This window comes from Centroberyx gerrardi, chromosome 22 (genome assembly GCF_048128805.1).
Source record: "Centroberyx gerrardi isolate f3 chromosome 22, fCenGer3.hap1.cur.20231027, whole genome shotgun sequence".
Lineage (NCBI taxonomy): Eukaryota > Metazoa > Chordata > Actinopteri > Beryciformes > Berycidae > Centroberyx > Centroberyx gerrardi.
The window spans coordinates 3660867-3681020 of NC_136018.1; the positions used below are offsets into that span (position 1 = coordinate 3660867).

At 46.0% G+C, this 20154-nt stretch overlaps 1 protein-coding gene across 2 annotated transcripts; it reads left to right on the top strand.

Annotated features, from left to right (window-relative positions):
• Positions 1–19022: 19022 nt before the first annotated feature.
• Positions 19023–19880, top strand: LOC139915694 (E3 ubiquitin-protein ligase RNF152-like). 2 transcript variants are annotated; one of them, XM_071904379.2, is made up of 2 exons: positions 19023–19580; positions 19656–19880. In XM_071904379.2, exons 1-2 carry the CDS (start codon positions 19219–19221, stop codon positions 19867–19869), a joined length of 576 nt encoding a protein of 191 aa, XP_071760480.1. In that variant the 5' UTR covers positions 19023–19218; the 3' UTR covers positions 19870–19880. The 2 variants fall into 2 exon arrangements, with proteins under 2 accessions (XP_071760480.1, XP_071760479.1); XM_071904378.2 differs by having other exon boundaries at positions 19023–19880.
• Positions 19881–20154: the final 274 nt, after the last annotated feature.

Here is a 20154-nt window from a genome sequence, read left to right on the forward strand (position 1 = left end):
TTTGGAGATTCTCCCTATTCGCCCAAATAAAATTCTGGTGTCAGATCAGGACACTAGTGGGAAAATGTCTCCTGAACAGCAGCTATAGCAGAGAAAGCTGGACTCACTTCCACCCCCAATGACCACTAAGAAGAAGAAATTTAGGTCAGAGGAGTTACTGATTCACGTTAATGATTTCTGGGGTTTTGAAGTCTTCAAAATTCAAACATCTACCTGCCCTTGCCATCTGGGGGCTGTCACTGTGTGAAGTTGCCTAGTGCAGCTTTAAAATTATAAATTCAAAGCCACACGACTTCACATAAATCAATAAATCAACGTTCGGTTCGTGATGCACTCATAAACCGAACGACTTTTGCAAACAGTCACGCCGCACTTCCTCAGAGAATGCATTGTGTGTTTTTTTTTTTTTTTTTTTTGATGATGGAGCCGCCGCTGCCGACGTTCCTCCGTCTCGTAACCGGATCGCTCCGATAGCAGCGATAACAAATTCACCTGACACAAAGCCTTTGTGTCAAAGCGTGTAGGAGGAAGTGCCGCATTCAAACACGGAGGAGGAGATCCATTTGCATTATAACAGCATGCTGTCTAACCTCTATAGGCACGGGGCTTCCTCTATTTGTCTGGATGAAGGTTTAGATGTTGTTGTTGTTGTTGTTTTTTTTCGTGCTACATGTTATTGACCGCTGCGGTAATGGCTCTTACCGTCAGCTGCAGGTCTCGGTGTGTTGTGGCAAGCTGAAACCAATTGCTTACTCTGTTCCTCAGGCCTTTTATCAACCCAGAACACTATATGGTTTGTGAAGCAGCAGACGGACAGAAAGGGAATATTGTCAGGCTGAACCAATTTCAGTACAGGTGCCTTGAAAGCGTGCACAGAAGCTCTTTGGTTGAACACGGGTAGCCTTTCACATGTTGGGCCTCAGGAGAGCCGTGTGCTGAAGGTCATGCGTGTTGAGCTGTGTATGTACAGTGTGTGTATGTTTTGTGTTTGACAGGTGTGCTTTGTTTTTTTAGCTCCTGCATCGGGCAATGTGTGTGTGTGTGCAGAGAGAAAGTGGAGAGAGAGAGAGAGTGGAGGTTCAAAGAGAGAGAGATGATGCTACAAGCGAGAAGAAAGGGAAGCGGTAGAGCTGGAGAGGATAGATAATGAGAGGCTATCCAGCTGAAGTGTGTGTGTGTGTGTGTGTGTGTGTGTGTGATGTCTCTCTGGGTCGCAGGGTGTCATTCAGCTTCATGTTGGATATAGAGAGAATCATCAGAGCCTATTCTCGCCTTCCTTCTCTCTAACACCCACTCCCTCTCTGCCTCTCTCTCTCTCATGTTCTCCTCTCTCTACACACTGCAGAAAATATCCATCGGAACAAGTTGTTTTATGTAATAAAACTTGTCTTAAAATGGTCTTTTTTCTTAAAACGAGCGGGAAAAACACCTCAATTGGCAAAATAATCCAGTGGAAGTCAACTTGTTTACATTTTCTTGAATCAAGCGTCATTTTCTTGATACCAGTGGAGTGATCTGCACTGGAAATTGTGGAATTATGTTGGAATTTTTCACTTTTTTGTAAGAAAAATAAGATATTTAAGACTAAATATGAGAGCAACAGGCCAAAAAAATCATTGTGCCCTGACAGAGTAGCTTGCCCTGAAACACATAAGCCAATAAAGATGATTGAAGGGATCGAGCTGCTGTCCTGAACCTTTTTTTCCCCCATTGATATTAGCTGTAGGTCCAGCACCTTTTCAGTGGTCCTCTTGCTGTGCGTGTGTGTGTGTGTGTGTGTGTGTGTGTGTTAGGGTGGTGGTGGTGAATGGTTAATGGATGAAGCAGCACCTCACTACATGACACTAAATGACTTGTTAAGATGGACATTTTTTGCAGTGTAACATGATGTTGAATATAGATATCTCCTGGTTCCCGCCTCTGCGTGTGTGTGTGTGTGTGTGTGTGTGTGTGAGAGCCAGGCCCACATGGCTCAGCGTGGCGGATGAAAGCGCGGCCTCAGATGGCCTCTGACTGCTTGCAGATCACTGGGACGACTCCCTGACAACCTCTGGATAATGAACAACACCTAACGCCGCGACCACACACACACACACACACACACACACACACACACACACACACACACACTGACAGACACCATCCAGCTTTAATCCTGACAAATTGCTACCACGGGTAGAGTCCCTTTCTAAAGCCCTTTTATCCGTTTCGTCCCCCTCCTCCCGTTCAGCGGCACACAGAAGCTCGGAGATTCATTTTCCAATCTATATCCTCGCCAACAGCGCCCATTATCTTAAGTGCGTGTCGATAGGATGCTGAGAGCCGCACTCCTTTTCTTCCTCATGTACAAACGAGCCGCCGGAGTCGTTTTACAGCCGCACTGCGCGCGCGTGCGTTAGTCGTAACCTGACTCGTCTAAGTACCGACGAACAACTCCAAACTTCTGGCCTCGGTAATCTGCTCCGAATTTTGCCTGTGTGTGTGTGTGTCTGTGGGAGCTGCGGGGCTTTGATGTGGAGCTTCTGTTGTCATCCCTCATGTCGTTACCGGCATCACAGGCTCCCGCTCATCTGTCAGACGCACCAACGCCGCGTTCCCTTTTAAAGACTCCAAGCTTGCCAGCCGGGGATAAGGCATGTAGGAATATCAAAGCCTGTTTATTTGGCAACATCTGGGGACATTTTTTGGAGGCTGATCGGAGGAGAAACCGCTGAAAGCCGTCCTCATCGTGGGAATTGATTGGCCAGGGCCGGAGGGGCTGGAGTCTGATTTCAAACCCACCTCTGTTGTGTTTTCACTGCAATTTCCGCCGGGGGGGGAAGAGCGGAGGCTCCGCGGCTCCGCTGGCGTGTTCGCTGATATGTGTGGAGGCTGGGAGCATGTGGTGATAATAAGAGCGTGTTCACACCTACAGTTTGTTTTCTTCGGTCTGAACCAGAGTGGAAGAGTTTACTTTGTTGAATTTGTTTGTATATGTTTCATTTAGGTCACACTTCCCAATTACAAACAAACCAGGGGAACAAAAGTCTCCTGGACTCACAAGTAGCTCGTTTATTGGACAATACGGATGGGACGATATACTTATCTCAAAATACACAACCACGATACAATGTAATAAATAAAAGTTCAATGACACCAAAGTCTGACTGTGCAGAATTCTGTTTATTTCTGAGCCACAAATCTTTCTAGCGATCTCATTGGCTGCTGGAATGTAAACAACAATTTAAAAATGTCATTACAAAGTGACAATAATATAATTTGGATGGAGAGCTTGTGAAACTGTGATGGTCAAGCGTCTCATTAGTGATTACTACAGCAGAATAACATGGAGCTGATATCACCATTCATTTTTCTGCCCCACGACACGTATTGTCACATTTTTGTATTGCGATATATTGAAATTTATTGAGTTTTTGTGACCTGTCTACCAGTAAGTGATAGATCATAGATATTTGAACAATTGATTACAGTCTTGACATTAGTGTCGCATTACTTCTGATTGACAGACCTGACAAAAACCTGTCTTTGGGACGCAAATACCCAAAATGCCACCATACAAGTGGCAGTAGAATAAGAACATGGAGGTAGAAATGAAATCTAGCATGAGGCTGTGCTTCAGGAACGAACAGCAGACACCGAATCCATGTGGCCCGTCCTGATGGATTCGCCTGTCAGTCAGAGGAGGACCTGGCCCGTGACTTGGGCGCCGTGCCAATCAGCGCATCGATCCGTTTGTGTTTTCACCGGCCAGAAGTGTCCACGCCGACATCCGTCTCCGTGAAATATTCTTCTCCTTGGCTGAGCGTCAAACGTGTCCTCACCCTCAGCCGCTTCCTCTTCACTAAAGGAGATGAGGAGAGTGAGAGGGTGTGTGTGTGTGTGTGTGTGTGAAAACCGACGGAAGACATCACAGCCATTTCTCAAGCTCCAAACTGTAGCAGCAGGTGGCCAGTCAGCCTACTGGCTCCTTCACTGCAGCCTCACTTCCTTGTTTTGCTGTTTACAGAATGGAAAAAACAACTCATGCTTACTTTAGCTCGGTTTACAGGCTTTTCCCTCATTAAAATGGCCGCTTAATCCTTCAGCAGCGCAGCTCTTAATTGTCGGCGTGTAACTGTAATGTGTGTTTGAGGCGTTTCACGTGGCTTTAATGTCTATGCGGTGTCGTTTACAGCGCGGCCCGCCTCCCTTTGTCCTTCCAGGGACAAATACAGCTGTTACTTAATGATTTCTGCTATCTGACACTATGCTGCTGTTTAACAGTTTCCCCAAGAAAAATAGTTTTTAAGATTTCAATTTTCACTTTAAAGAGGTGGGGGGTGGTGGTGGTGGGGTATTAAATATTCTTAATTGGTCTATTCTCAAAGGATTAAGGATTATTATAAAGAAGTATTTCAACTTGCTTGAAAGATGGAATTATAGAAAAAAGCAAACCGTCTCAAAGGACGGCAAAATGAGGACTTTCTGCAATTATCTTCAAGCACACAGAGACAAGCTGTGGGATTTTACCCTCAAATAGTCGTCCGCTATCCACTTGCTGCTAAGAAGCGCCATTGATTGATAATTACTGTGCAATCCATGGAGCTATTTCATTGATTCCTCATTGATAGCTGCCTTTTTAAAGCCCTTAGCTCGGGCTGTCATTGTAAATACGGGACGTATCGCTTATCCATTGTGTTAGGCCGGTGTGCCCAGATAAAGACGGCTTACTTTCTCTTTATATGGCTGATCGCTGGTCGAAAAGTAAGCAGGCTAATTGTTTAGTCGCTGCCTTGATGCCTGCCTCCCTTTAATGATCGGAGGCACACTGTTTACAGAGTATGGATTACTGAATATACAGCATCTCCAATATCTCCTGTCAGTTATAGAGGATATACAGTATGCATGTGCCGCTGGTTGGGTCAGTATGTTTCTAGCATCCTGTTTTAAACCCGGTTATCACCCGGTTTGTTTAGATACCGGGTTTCAGCTTTCTATTGCCTGGCAACAGCACACACTCCATCAACCTAAAGCTTTGTTGTGATACTTAAACCTACTCGACCTCGGGTCCTTTCGCATTATCCACAGTGATTTCCTGTGTTTAATTGATATTTTAAACTTAATTGGGTTTAAATAAAAAGCGTTTGTTATGCGCTAGGCTTAACGGGGTTAGTGCGGTTAGTAACTTTATTAGGATCAGAGCTGATGTGAAGAGGAAAATGAAGGTTTGTATTTGTGTTTTCCACATGTGCTGGCTGCTGACTGATTACTGAATGCTTTTTAATGGTAATTTTTTTCATGCGGTGTATACCGTATTTCCTCTAATATTGGCCCGGGCCTTTATTTACCTCAACTGCAGAGGGTACCGGGCCTTTATTGGAAGCAGGCTTATATTAGAGACAGGCCTTTATTTCTAATTCCCTCTGTTTGATAAGTATATTTGCTCATATTTTAGTACGGAGCCTCCTTGTTTTCTGATCTGCTTCTGTTGGGGTTCGTTAGGTAGATGTTTTTTTGTTACTGCAATGCATTACGATAATTACGGTAATCGACGACGGCATGCTCCAGAGATTTCTGCCGGCCGAGCCGTCTTGTTGCACTTACGTACGTTACTACAAACTACAGTTACAAACAGACACCAGGAATTTACTGGTATCCACCGTTGTTTGCATGTAAGCTGAAGCTAACTGAACCTGGGCGCCGATGTGTTCCCGGTGATCCGGCCGAGATTTCGGCGGGGGTCCGGGGCTTGGATCGGGAGGGCGCGGTGGAGAGGACAGCGGCGGAGAGAGGAGACGGACACGGTCCATATACTAGGTTTTGACCTAGTCTTGTTTCCTTTGTTTTTTTCCCCGGCCTGTATTTGAGGCCGGCCTTTATTTGTTGGTGTCGACCACGCCCCCGGCCATTTTCGGAGACCCGGCTTTTAATTGACTACAGGCCACTATTAGAGGAAATACGATATTCTCCTGTATGTGATCGCTGTATTGATGTCAGGAGCCTTCTAGTCACGTATCAGACGGATCTATATGTGTCCGTGCTTGGTTTCATTTGTTTTTAGTGCTGTGCCAGTGTAAGAGAAGGGTTGGATAAGGAAAGGGATTGCACCGGTTGGATGTCACACAATCTGACAGAGCCTGCTATTGTGAAAACGTGAAACTATGATTCTAACTAAACTTCTATGATTCTGAGTCATTTCTAACTTTTCCCCTTATTTGTTGGTATGGTTTGGCATTGGAGAGAAGAACCCCATAGCAAAATATTGTAAAAGTGACCAGTAAGATTGCAAGAGTACATGCAGGTGGTAAACAAAGCATATGGCACCATCTCTAACCCATCAGTGTTTAAAGCATTAGCGCCTGACCAGCAGTTCAGAGCACGTTCACTGCAAGCGTGTTTTGGAGCGGTTTATTCAAACTTTGGAGCTTTTCCTCCTTTTAGTTCGGTTTGTTTGGCCAGGTGAAAAACGATGCCATTTGAACTGAGGTGCGGTTCGTTGGGAGTGAGAACGCAATCCAAACCACAGACAGGAAACAACCCCAAAACGCAAGGGATTATGGGTATAAGGAGACAGGTGTTGGCATCTGATAGCCAGCAGTTCCACCTGCTTGGAAAGCCTGGCAGAACAACATGAAGTCTGGACTGATGCTCATATTCAGCTATTTCTTCATGTGTTCTTAACTGGTATGAACACCACAGAAGAAGAGACAGACAAGTCCATCACGCTGAGCTACAGTTACAAGGGACTGGAATCAGATTTACCACCGCTGTCTAAATCTCTAACCTCTGTAACCTAAACAAGATACTTATGAGTCCAAGTGGTTTTTGTTGACAAGCTGTGTGAACCTCAACGAACCAAATTTTCCACTTTGGTTTGGACTAAAGAAAACAAACTGTTGGTGTACCTACATGCAGACTGAAAGGCTGAGTGAATCCCAATTAGTCTGTTCACTACTTTAAAGAAAAACTGGTATAAAGTATTTATCCCGACTGCCTTAGACCTCCTCAGTGTTGGGAGGAGGATTATTCTGTTTCCATTCCAGTGGTCAATGCTTAAAAACCGCAACTCTTAATTAATCTGGAAGGTAAACCGCTCAGTTTTTGATATAAACATTAAAATGACTCAGTAAATTAAGACTTTGAATGGAATTTAGCCATCAGAATGCATGAAAAGACGCCAAAACAGGTTGTTCATCAAAAAATATTCCTCAGGGGGGGAAGCATGTCTCCAGGCCGCCTCCCAGCTAGCTGCTGTTTCTCTGTGGCTGGATATTTTGTGTGCTTGTGGAAAACACTGGTGTGTGTGTGTGTGTGCGTGAGAGAGAGAGAGAGAGAGAGAGATTGATTTGTGCAGTAGATCATGTTGCATGCCTCATTTGTCTGGGACGGCCCATAATTAGCATGCCAAAGCGCCACGGACGATGGCGAGGTGTTGATGGCGACAAGGTGACACGAAACGGTTTGGGGGCGAACTCTAAAAATGTCCCTCCTCCTCCTCCGTCACCCCGCCGCTCCTCCACCACCACCTCCTCCTCCTCCTCCTCCTCCTCCTCCGGTCCTCTCCAGGAACCTCGGAGCGAGGTTTTGACAAAACAGCAGCCGATACGACAACTTCCGTCGCCTAGCAACGCGCCAGATCTCCCGTCTCTGTTTTCAGATTGACTGATTGACTGTTGAAAGTGTCACCTTGCAGCGGTGCCGCGAGTGCGATGGATGTGCGAGCCGAGGTGCAGATTGAACAGAAGAAGAAGAAGTTATGTGTGATGAATGTCTAATCGGGCTTTCTGTGAGCGATGGAAAGTTCAGGCGGAGAGCATCTAGTGAAAGTTGTCTTTTTTTTTTTCCTTCTCCCCAGCGCTTTCCTGCTGCGCTTCACAAAAACTCAAGCTGGGTCTTTCCATGCCTGTACGCACACAAACGCACATACATACACACACTGCACACACACACATACACCTACTGCACACGTTCAAACACAGATGCACACACACGCACGCAAACATCCTACACACTCCTGCTGCGTTGCCTGCTGATGTGTGAATGATCTCATACTCAGTCAGAGGAACAGGGGTTGGTGTGTGTTGGGCGCCCGCTGCGCCGCTCCATGCCGGATAGACTTTGAGCAGCAGCAGCAGCAGGAGAAGATGCACAATGTTAAAGCCTGTCCTCTCAGGTACCGCCGCACCACCAGTGATTCTTATTTACCCCTTCCCATCAGACTTAAAAAAAGCACACACCCAGGTAGATCTGGCAGAGCAGAGCGAACCCGGAGAGCACATTTGAAAGCACATTTTGCTGCACAAGCTCCTTTTTTCCGTAAATGTCGGTCGATTCGAAACCTCTTTCCAAAGCCATCTTCCTTGGAGAAACAGAGGCCTAAGGTCTGTCCTTAGCAGTAAATTTTGTCGCCCTTGGTGGAGTGAGCTCGCTTATTTAATAAATGAATTGAAGTGTTTCATTCCAAAAGCGAGATCTAGGCTACACCGTTTGGAAAAAAAGTGAGACCTGCTCTTACAAAATGACGTCTGGCACGAAAGGAAAAGCACATTATGGCTCACAATTCAAGTTATGAGTCATCTTAAGGCCACTTTGGCTTATGGAATAAGTATGTTTTGGAAGAGAGTCATCTTTGTTTTTGAAATGTTGATTGAATTTTTCAGCCAGCATTTTTTTTTTTGTCTTCCCCAAAATGGATATAAAGCGTTTTGGAATGAAACCCCCAGTTTGAAATGCCACTGTATTATGTTTAATAGTTTTTAAATAATCCCTCATTTGCATAGACAGTTTTCGTGACCAGTTTCATCGCTGATTAGCTTAATTAAAAGCGTCAGCTCGTTTGAAGTTTTGGCGGAGCTGCCGCGCTCGCCTTCATCTCAGACCTCCAGGATCTTTATCTGAATCTGTAGATGGAGATCAGGCCTCCGGCTGCCGAAATCACCGCAGTTTACCTCTTTCATCTGCTTTGTAAATCGCACAGTTTCTCAGTCTGGCGAAGCCTTTCATCAACGAAGGAGAGACGTGTGATTTGTTTTGCTGATGAGAAGGTTTGGACTCCGTGTGACCTCGCTGTGTGTTCTGCACAGTGAAACCTTTGTTTGTGTAAAGAGTAAGTTAAGTTTTGCAAAGAGTAAGTTAACTTGTGTAAGTAGCTTGCAAGCATACATGCATACAGGTATGTGGGCTGACACTGACAGGCCCACATGCACACTCACACACATACTGTATATACTCAGTGGTGGAAAAGGTACTCAAATCCTTTACTTAAATAAAAGTAGCAATATCATGACGGAGAAATACTCCATTAAAAGTAAAAGTTCTGCATTCAAAATAGTACTTAAGCAAGAGTATAGAAGTATTATCAGTAAAATGTACTGAAGTATCAAAAGTAAAAGTCCTCATTCTTTCAGTGTTAAATTATTGAAGCATTAACCTGTAAGAAGTATTTTAATGTTGCAGATCTGTTGGGGAGTTTAAACTCTAACAATGCAACATATTTTATGAGCTTATCGTATGTTTTGCATGTAAAACCTTATTCTGCAAAGTAACTAGTAACTCCAGCCGGCAGATAAATGCAGTGGAGGAAAAAGTACAAGATTTCCCTCTGAAATGTAGTGGAGGAAAAGTAGAAAGTCTCACAAAATGGAAATACTCAAGTAAAGTGCCAGAACCTCAAAATTGTACTGAAGTACAGTAGTTGAGTAAATGTACTTAGTTACTTTCCACCTTTATATATACCACCTGTGTATGTGCTATACTCACACATATATAAATCTGTCACTGGATGTCCAACTTGAAAGAAGAAGGCCAAGATCAAGCTTATATATTTATATTTAGACATGTATTTATATTTAGATATTTCTATTGACATAACTGGTCTACACACAACGGCCTGTATTTGAGTAATGTGCATGGTATTACATTCATTTATATTTAGACACACCACTATCCCTGTGTGCATGGGACTAGTATTATGTGGGGACTTTGTGTAATTAATGAATTACCCTCCAACCTCACATGGGGAAATGAAATTCTCTGAAATCACCGATGCCCTGGATGCAGTTTTATAAGGGCAAGATTTTACAGTTCATCACTCTCACTCTCTTTATCAAAGCAAAACTTGAAGCTTGCACTGAAAATCCTCCACAGATTCCACTACTGCCTCCATTTTTCATGAAGAAGATAGAACTTGTACGCCAAGAAAAAGAAGACGAAAAATAAAACAGATTATAGCTGAAATGATTGAGAATTCAGGGGACCTCCGTCTTTACCAAAATATGTAATGTGTAATCTGGATATTTTTTATTTTTTGGCAGATTCACATATTAGAGGATTAGAGGAAAACTCCCCCTCTGATGCTCTTATTGTTATATATCATAAATCAATTCAGTGGATTCCAGGACTTAAGTGTTGTAATTTAGCTTTTTGTTTTACCCACTTTCCCTCAACCTGCCTCGACTACTTCTACTTCACTTATTGATTTCCTACATCGATGTTGTAGATCGCCGAAACATTTTGTGCTATAAAACTCCTTTGTAGCCGCACTGGAAATATTTGACCGAATGTTTACGTTTGTCGAGTTATCTGCGGGAATAAGAAAAAATTCGCCAAACAAACAACAAAATGGGCCTATAGAAATGCACGATACACCTCCGACAGCTGTTTTTAAAAGTGTTAAAGTGTTCTTGGGTGGATTTTTTCCTGTAAGATGGCACGCTGCCCCATCTATAACCTCGGGGATTACATCGTTCACTTTAATCACAGCGGCAACAACTGCGGCGTAAACCCACACCCAAGAAAAAGTGGTTAAGAGTTACAGAAGTGTTTGAGGACCCACAGGCCAGAGAGGCGATCCAATCAGCGCCGCCTCTCCTTTCTCCGCTCTGTTCTTCCGGGCGGATTTGTTTTGGTTAAGGCCAGAAAAGGCCATCCGTGGTCAAATATTGGCTTTGCGGAATGAGACGCCGGTACCTGGAGAGACATACTGGATGAACAACAGTTTTCTCCCCTCCTCTCCTCGGGACGGGCGGTGTCCCGGCGGTGTTGGAGTGTGTGTGTGTGTGTGTGTGTGTGTGTGTGTGTGTGTGGCGGTCGGTCCCGCTCAGCCGTACAGCAGCCTGCCGGCTCTGATGCTCGCTGGCTCCTCAAGCTGGAAATTGCCATAATGTGTCCTGCAGTGGTCCGCTGCACAGGCCTCTATCAGGGGTTCCATCTGTGCTGGGCCACACACACACACACACACACACACACACACACACACACACACACACACACACACACACCATCCTTGGTGGCGCATAGAGAAGTGCACACAAACTCAAGTACATACAGAGCAGCACTTGGTCACACCTTGCAACCAACACACACATAACCTGCAACGCACACACACACACACACCTTGCAACACACACACACACACACACACACACACACACCCTACAATACACATGCACACACACAAACATAGAGTATACACACACTTACCCTGCATAACACCTGCACACCTACAACTTGGAACACACACACACACACATAACCTGCAACACACTCATTCACACACCCTGCAATACATATGCACACACACACACACACACACATACACACATACAAGAATACACATACTTGGTGGCCCATAGAGAACACACACACACACAAACTTACATATACAAAACAACACTCAGTCACTCATACAATAGCACACACACACATGTATACACACACACACACACATGCGTATATATACACACACAAACATACACAAATGCACATACTTGGTGGCATATGGAGAAAACCCAGGTACATACAGAACATACACACACACACACACACACACACACACACGTACTATACACTCTCTTCAGTCACACTCTCAAGGACAGTCTGCACTCTGTCCCGCTCGCCTGTGCAGTTAACACAGTAACGTATATGAAAAATGGACTGCAATTTAAATTAATTGATGAGCGGCGGATTAACACGGAGGCTGACTGCGGAGCGGAAAAAAAGCAATTGGCCGGTCAGTGAAGGGTTCGCCCGCGCCCCGCTCCCCCTCGCCCCGCTCCCCTCGCCCCGCACCCCTCGCCCCGCTCCCCTCGCCCCGCTCCCCTCGCCCCGCACCCCTCGCCCCGCACCCCTCCAGCTCCCGACCGCCTCAGCTGTTAAATGTACCGGGGAACAGATGTTGACTCCCATCCAAAGTTTCCGTCTCGATAGGTGGGTGAGGAAATCGACACGCCGACTGTATGCAAATGGCGGCTTGGCTCGCTGCCCGCGGTGAGCGCCTCGGGCCGGGAACACACGCCATTCCTGATGTGTTCATGTCGCTCGCTGCTTACTACACAACATGTTTTTAGTATTTGTATGTGCGTAATGAATACGAAGCAATAGAAAATACAGATTTTATCCCCATTATTTGATAAGAAGAAAAATACATATACCAGTCAAAAGTTTGGACACACCACATTTTTCTTTATTTTTACTATTTTTACACATTTTTAGAATAATAGTAAAGACGTCAAAACTATGAAATAACACAAATGGAATTATGCAGCGACCAAAAAAAGTGTTAAACAAATCAAAACTATCTTATATTTTAGATTCTTTAAAGCAGCCGCCCTTTGCCTTGATGGAAAGACAAAGGCTTTGGAAAGAAATTCATACATAGGATCAACTTCACTATTTATATTTGACTAAGAAACTAATTTCAAGCATTTAAGCAGAAGCCGTTAGATCAAAATGTCTTTAAGAGAATGAAAAACATAGCACATTCATACATAACATTTTTGTTGCAAAGATCCCATGTTCAGATCAAATTGATTAGATGTAGCTATTGATTATAGTATTACAACATAAGGTTTCATTGCAGCACTGATGAAATCTATTCATCACAGGTAAAAACAGGTGAATATTCATATTCATTTTTTAGTTTCTGCATGCATAATCGGTGAATAATTAGTATGAAATCAACCCATACAACACCTGCATCACACCACAATGCATCTGTATTGGAAGGATGCAGCGTTAACAGATTCTCTCATTTGAAATGTATAATTTTCCATCTATAGTAACAAATTATATTCCAGTTCCTGCAACTTTATCTAACATGATGGACTTGTCTCTCTCTTCTTCTCTGGTGTTCAAACCAGTTAAGAACACATGAAGAAATAGCTGAATATGAGCATCAGTCCAGACTGCAGTTTGCCCTCAGCTCATTTTCTTATAGGCTTCCCCAGCATGAGCAACTGCTGGCAATCAGATGTCAACATCTGTCTCCTTATACCCATAAACCCTTGCGTTTTGGAGTCATTTCTTGTAATTGGAACATTCTCACTCCTAACGAACCGCACCGCAGTTCTCGTTAGAAGACTGACTTTCAAATTCTCAGGTGCGGTTATTTGGCACCACCAGATTTCGAATGTGTTCTCTGTTCTCAGCTGGCAACCGGCCTGCACCGAAGGAGTAAACCGCTCCAAACATGCCTGGTGTGAACACATGTATTATGATGTTTTGGAAGATGTATACACATGCGTTTCCTATTTATTTGATATTTTTATATGTCTTGCCTGAGTATTACAACATAAATCATCATCCAAGCATTTCTCTGGTTCAAACCGCCCGGGGGACTGGAGATTAGCAACCTTCTTCTCCATGCTTCTCACCTCCCTCTCAAACCGCCTCCCCCTGCTTGTTCCAGGTAGTTTATTATATTGGCAGAGTTCGTGTCGAGCTGGGTGGAGTTGCAGTGTGTGTGTGTGTGTGTGTGTGTGTGTGTGTGTTTGTGCATGCGTGTGTGTGCTTCTCGCTGTGGCAGTTATTTTTAACTGCTGTCTGCTAGGACGAGTGCACTTTCTCCTCGGCTGATTGTGTGTGGAGGCCTAGAGGGACTCTGTGTGTGTGTGTGTGTGTGTGTGTGTGTGTGAGTTGTTCAGTCCTGTGTGTGTCCTTTCGGTTACTCCCAGCAGACCAGAGGCATGTTGGGGTAGTGGAGGCCACTGCTAGGGCGCTCTGCATCATTACTAAATCATCGTCCCTTATCCTGGCACATCTGGTACGGTGGCTACACTGGACCAAACCTCTGCTAGGATTATTAACAGTCCCACCGCTGCTGGGAATAATGACAGATGTCTTTATTCTCTAGGGTTACCCATGTATCTATTCCCTTAGTTACAGGCAAATCGTATTCTCTTCTCTTGAAATTACTGGGCTGATTTATTTCCACTTGTGAATCTCAGCTCAGATCGACTTACTACGGACGTTGTTTATATGCAGTAGCTGCTCCTAGACCTTTTGGGGATTTTGTTGTGTTTCTATGTAGGTGTGATGGAAAATGGGTCACAAACGGAGCTTTTGCCGGAAAGCCAGGTTGCCCTGGTTACAGCTCAGTTGAACCGATAAATCATATTGTTAAGTTGCATCCATGGTTGCTCTTGGAGCCCGCTGTGTTTCGTGACCTCGGAGCGCTCCGCAAGAGTACGAGTGTTATTTTCTCCGATTTCCAAGAAAATAACAGCGGATGGGCCATGCTTTTGTTGCAGCCCTGCATGGTCCGCTCCATCCAACTGATTAGTGTGTCGTCAAGGCTGCAGAGAGTGGAATAAGAGGAAGCAGTTGAGCTGAAGATGGAAATAAATTCTCCAGCGTCGAGGGCTGCGTGATATTAACAAAAAATAAGATTGCGATGCACTGCATGTTTGCTGAATATCGCATTAGTGACACACATGGACACAGCTTTTCCTGCGTGATTTCTTTTTTTAGTGCTTAACAAATTGCTGCAGAATTATGTTGCTCATTTTGGATAAAATCAAGGATTTTCTCTGACGTGCGACTTGATTTGCGGGCCTTCGATTCTGCACAGCACAATAACAGCTTGTTTAAGAAGTTGCCTGAAATGACTTTGCCTCTAAACGAAAACGCTGCCTCTCGTGATTTGAAAATTGCAGTAGCCGGTATTGCAGTTTCGATATTTTTTTGTATTTATTGTGCGGCCCTATCAGTTACTTCATGGTCCTCTAAACGAGCACCGGTGGAAAAAAATGAAGAGAGAAAGAGAGCAGCAGAGAGAGGTGGAGGCAGAGAGGGAAGGATGGAAGGGAAAATAAAGGGAAAGGGAAAGAAACCACCTGGAGAAAAAGTATCAAGAACTGATGTAAAGTAGCAGGGGAACGGCTTTTCAGTCAGAAGGGAAGGAGAGAGAGCGAGTGGAGGATGGAGGGAGGGGAGAGAGAGAGAGAGAGAGAGAGAGAGTGGGTGTATGGGAATATTGAGCCACAAAGCATTTATGTCAGATCAAAGCTAATCCTTATCTTTGGGAAAAGGATTCAGTAATACCCTGGGCTGTCTCGCCCCCTCAAGGGCAGGTCTCTCTCTCTCTCTCTCTCTCTTTTTTCCCTCTCTCTTTCTGTCTCCCTCCCTCTGTGTGCTTTTCTCTCTTCCCCGCTTCTCCATAAAAATGACGAGGATTTTTACCCTGCACTTTTCCCTCGACTTTGACTCGGCGAGGGTGCGGGGGAAACTAGGTCAGCCGGAGAGCCAGGAGCGAGGGGTTTGGGAGGAGTGGGGTGGGGGTGGGGGGGGGGGGGGGGGGGTTCGGCCCGCGGACCCCGGCCCGGGGGAGGAGGCGTTTTGCCCGGGGCTGCTGCTGCTGGTGCTGCTGAGGGCAGAGGGAGGAGATGCGAGGCGGATCGGTGAAGCGGGTGATGCTAACTACCACAAATAGGTTGACTTCACTGTAGATTTAGCAGGCTAACGGGGATTCACTCCACTGCACGGTCTGTATGAACCCCGCCGGAGCATCTTGGGGTGCGATAACACCTCGTTCTTCTTTGGTCCGAACCATGTCCGTCTCCCTCTACCCCGTAACATCTTGCATTTTGTGGTTTCCTGTGGCTGGTTCAGATTCCGTCAACGATGAAGCCGCACTTCCAATGATTCACTAAGCGACCAATTCACCTCCATTCACCGTCTATGAGAAGCAATCGGTTGCCGCACAGTGCATGTTGAGGCAGCTCGAGATGCGAAACCGGGCTAGCGAGGCGGTGAAAAAGTTGAGCTCGAGTCAATAAAATGCAAATGAGCGTGATATTCGCAGCGCGACAAACCAATCAAATCTGGGGGAAAGAGGCAGCAGCCAGGCAGCAGGGAGCGGGCTGGAGAGACGGTAACTGAAACGTCACGGTGGAGGAGAAAATCATAATCAGAGTTTCTGTCTTGTCAAAATACAGAGCCCAGCGGATGACCTTAACGTTATTTCACAATGACATTTCCTTAAAGGATACGGCCGGTGTTTTTTAATGCATTGCTTACCATCAACAAATCCTATGAAAATAACAAAATCAACAATGCGTTTGCTCTACTCCCGTTACTTTCTGACTTCCCACGTACCGTTTTTAGCCGTCAACCCGGAAGTCATTGGCTCCGATTGTAAGCTAAAAACCTTTAAATACAGCTCACAAAGACATAGTTCCCATTTTAAAAATCGCTAACTGTTACCATGAAAAGTCAGGCTGTTGTAGTTATTACCAAATCAAATTCAAACGGGAACAAATTCTTCATTACGCCGGGGACTATTTTCAGTGCTACGGAACTACTTTCCTGAGATCGCAGAGTGTTTACAGCCGGCTTATTAAGTTGTTTGAGGAAAAAGTCGGCCGGCCCGGTGCATCGCGATGATGAAATATGTTGCCCAGAGCAACGGCATGGCTCTGTGACGTGTTGCGTTCACCTCTTACAGGAGTGAACGATGGGAAGACTTCCCGTTGCTCCGACTTGGAAGCGTCCATGCGTTGCGTTCAAGATGGCGATCATGCGTTTGTTACGTTACGATCAACCGATACCACTACCTTCTTCTGAATTTTAAGTTTAAAGGCAAGGCAAGGCAAACTTTATTTATATAGCACATTTCATACACAAGGTAAATTCAATGTGCTTCACATAAAACACAAAAAATACATAATTTGTCAGGTAAAATTACATTATCAACTCATAAAGTGACATTAAAAAGAAAGAACGATAAAGTGATATTGTAAATTGTATTATAGCCGACCAACAAGCCATGTTTGTTGCTGCATTGACACACTTCCATGTTTTGTACTGCCAGTTTGGAGATATCGGAGCCTTCAGAAAGTTCCCATATTTCCTACTTGGATTTACCAATTACCACTTTTTCCCCATTCGGAAGCTAGTAATTCCCATATTATGTGAATGCGACATAACGAAGTAAACGCTTCAGACTCTGAATTAAGCGCTCCAAACACGCTCGGTGTGAACGCAGCCTTATCTGCCCCTGCTGCGTCGGCGTCCCCGCAGGGTGCAGCGAGGAGCTTAATTGGGTGAGATCGTGTTTTGATAAAAAGCGGCGAGATGTACGGCGTCGCGGGGCAATCTGTGGTCACCTTTTTCCATCTCTATCACCACTTCTCTCTCCATCTCTCTCTCTCTCTCTCTCTCCCTCCTCTCACTCAGCCTGCTCCATCTGTCTCACTGTTCGCTCTAGCCATCTACCCACAGTTGTGCCCGGAGGGACATCGCCACTGTTGAGATGGGAGAGGAGAGAGAGAGAGAGAGAGAGAGAGAGAGAGAGAAATCTAGCCCCCCCTTCCCTCAGCAGTTTTCACACTTGACAATTTGGACGAAAAAATAAAATATAAAAGCAGGGATGGCCCTCTTTTGGTATTCATTGTTTCCTTGGTGCTATTTTGACAAGGTTTAATCATCTGTAAAGGCAAACTATCACCGCTCTCGCATGGATTAACACAGTAGACGTGATTATGCAAGAGGAGTAGGAGGAGGAAGAAAATTGTTTATGGAGTCTGCGGCCAAAAGGAGACAGTTAAAAGAATTAGCCGTACTTAACGCAGATACAGAGGCGACCGGGCCCCGTGAACTCGCCTCCATTACAGTCAGCTGCCGGCTGATACGTGCGATGTGTGCCACACATAATAATGACTCCCCATCTATCATGATGCATGGTGGTACTCTTGACAACTGCCTCCTCCTCGCTGGGGGTCTGGGGGTGCTGTTGGCTATGTGAGCTCCCTGCTGTGAGATAAGTGGTCTGCTCAGCGCCATTTGTTATTCTTGTTGGGAGGTTTGGAGTGGATTGGGAGAGAAAAAAGCAAGTGTGAAGATCTGGGTGGTTTGGGCGTGAGGATGTGTGTGTGTGTGTGTGTGTGTGTGTGTGTGTGTGCTTGTTTTGAGTTTCTCACCTCCGAAGTGAGGTCGTTTTTGCTAAATGAGTTCATTCTGGCTAGTCTTCGCTAGTTTAGGATTAGGACTTGGGTTTAAGGTTAACAGTATAATTATTGAATTTCTGTTTTCTACTGTTTATTTCATTTATTTATATTGAATTTTATCTGAATTGTATCTTTTATTTTTTATACAAAGTCTGATGTGTCAATACTCCATGCATTGACATTCATGATCTATCTATCTATCTATCTATCTATCTATCGATCGGTCCTCACAAGTATAGTAATACAAACGTGTGTGTGTGTGATGAACGGTGGAGCTAGAGAAGAAGATGCCTAGTTTGCATCCTTCAAAAGTGAACAGACTTAAAAAGGACAAAAGCGGCCTCTCTCTCTCTCTCTCTCTCTCTCTCTCTCTCTCTCTCTCTCTCTCTCTCTCTCTCTCTCTCCCTCTCTCTCTCTCTCTCTCTGTATAAAGAGTCAGGAGTGTGAGAGGAGTGTTGTGATTCCTGCTGATGTGGCAGAGCGTTGATCGGTCCAGGGAAGCTCTCTGACTAATCTCTGTGAATATGAATAAGAGAGATCCTGGGTGATGAGACAGGCCTGCAGTGTACACACACACACACACACACACACAGATACGACACACACACACGCTGTAATGCCAGGTTGAATAAGATTACCACACACACAAAACCCTTCAGTGATCGATTGTGCTCAGCAGTGTGTGTGTGCTGCTGTCACTGCCCACATCGCTGCCTTTGCCCTCATCATCTGAACAACGCTGTCTCTTCTCTCTCCTCTCTTGCAGATGAATTACCATGTTGCCGCCGAAGGGCTGTGACATCACTCTGAAGCTGCGGATGGTGGCAGAGCGCCGGGCATCGGAGACGACTGCGCTTTCCTAACTTCACTTGGAATATTTGAACGTCTCACATCGGATCTCCGCTTGTTGAATATTTGCCGGTATCTGCCAGCATTCCCGTTTGGGTGAAGCTTTAACATCAGGAGCCAGTGAGCTTAAAGATAGGACCGTTCGTTCCCCCCCTATATCGCCAAAATGGAGACTCTTTCCCAAGATTCCATTCTGGAGTGCCAGATCTGCTTTAATTACTACAGCCCGCGGCGACGGCCCAAGCTGCTGGACTGCCGGCACACATGCTGCTCGGTGTGTCTGACCCAGATGCGCAGCAGCCAGAAGGAGATCCGCTGTCCCTGGTGCCGCGGCGTCACCAAGCTCCCGGCGGGCCTGTCCGTCTCCCAGCTCCCGGACGACCCCGACATCATCACCGTCATCGCCATCCCGCACGCCTCCGAGCACACGCCCGTCTTCATCCGCCTGCCCAGCAACGGCTGCTACATGCTGCCGCTGCCCGTGGCCAAGGAGCGGGCGCTGGGCCTGCCGGGGGAGCTGGGCTGCCGCTTCCTGCCCGGCGGCCAGCAGAAGGGCGTGGCGGTGGTGACGGTGCCCGAGCAGCGGCCCCTGGGCCTGGGCGTGGTGGGCCTGGAGGGCGTCGGGGTCGGGCTGGACGGGGGGGACGGCGAGAGGAGAGGCGCGGGGGGGCCGGTGGGGGGCGGGGGGAAGGGCTCCACGTGGTCCGGCGTGTGCACGGTGATCCTGGTGGCGTGCGTGCTGCTCTTCCTCCTGGGCATCGTGCTGCACAACATGTCCTGCATCTCCAAACGCTTCACCGTCATCTCCTGTGGCTGAGGGGGGGGGGAGAGGGGCTGCTCGGACTGCCGCGGACCCCCCCTGAACTCCCCCCTCCAGCCCTGCCTCTCCTCAGGTCAGGACTATGCTGAGGAGAGCGGACTCAAAAACACATCATGGGCATCCAAGGAAGCTACAGAGAGAAAGAAAGGGATAGAGACAGACGGATGAAGGAAGAGAGAGGGGCAAGAAGGAGAGCCACAAACTAGGAACCGGGTCTGTCATTGCCTCCCATTTTTTTAATTTGGAGGATACTGGACATGAATTACATAATATTTGAATGGA

Coding starts and splice junctions, on each gene's coding strand:
- LOC139915694 (XM_071904378.2), top strand. CDS start 19,219: ATGGAGACTCTTTCCCAAGATTCCATTCTGGAGTGCCAGATCTGCTTT.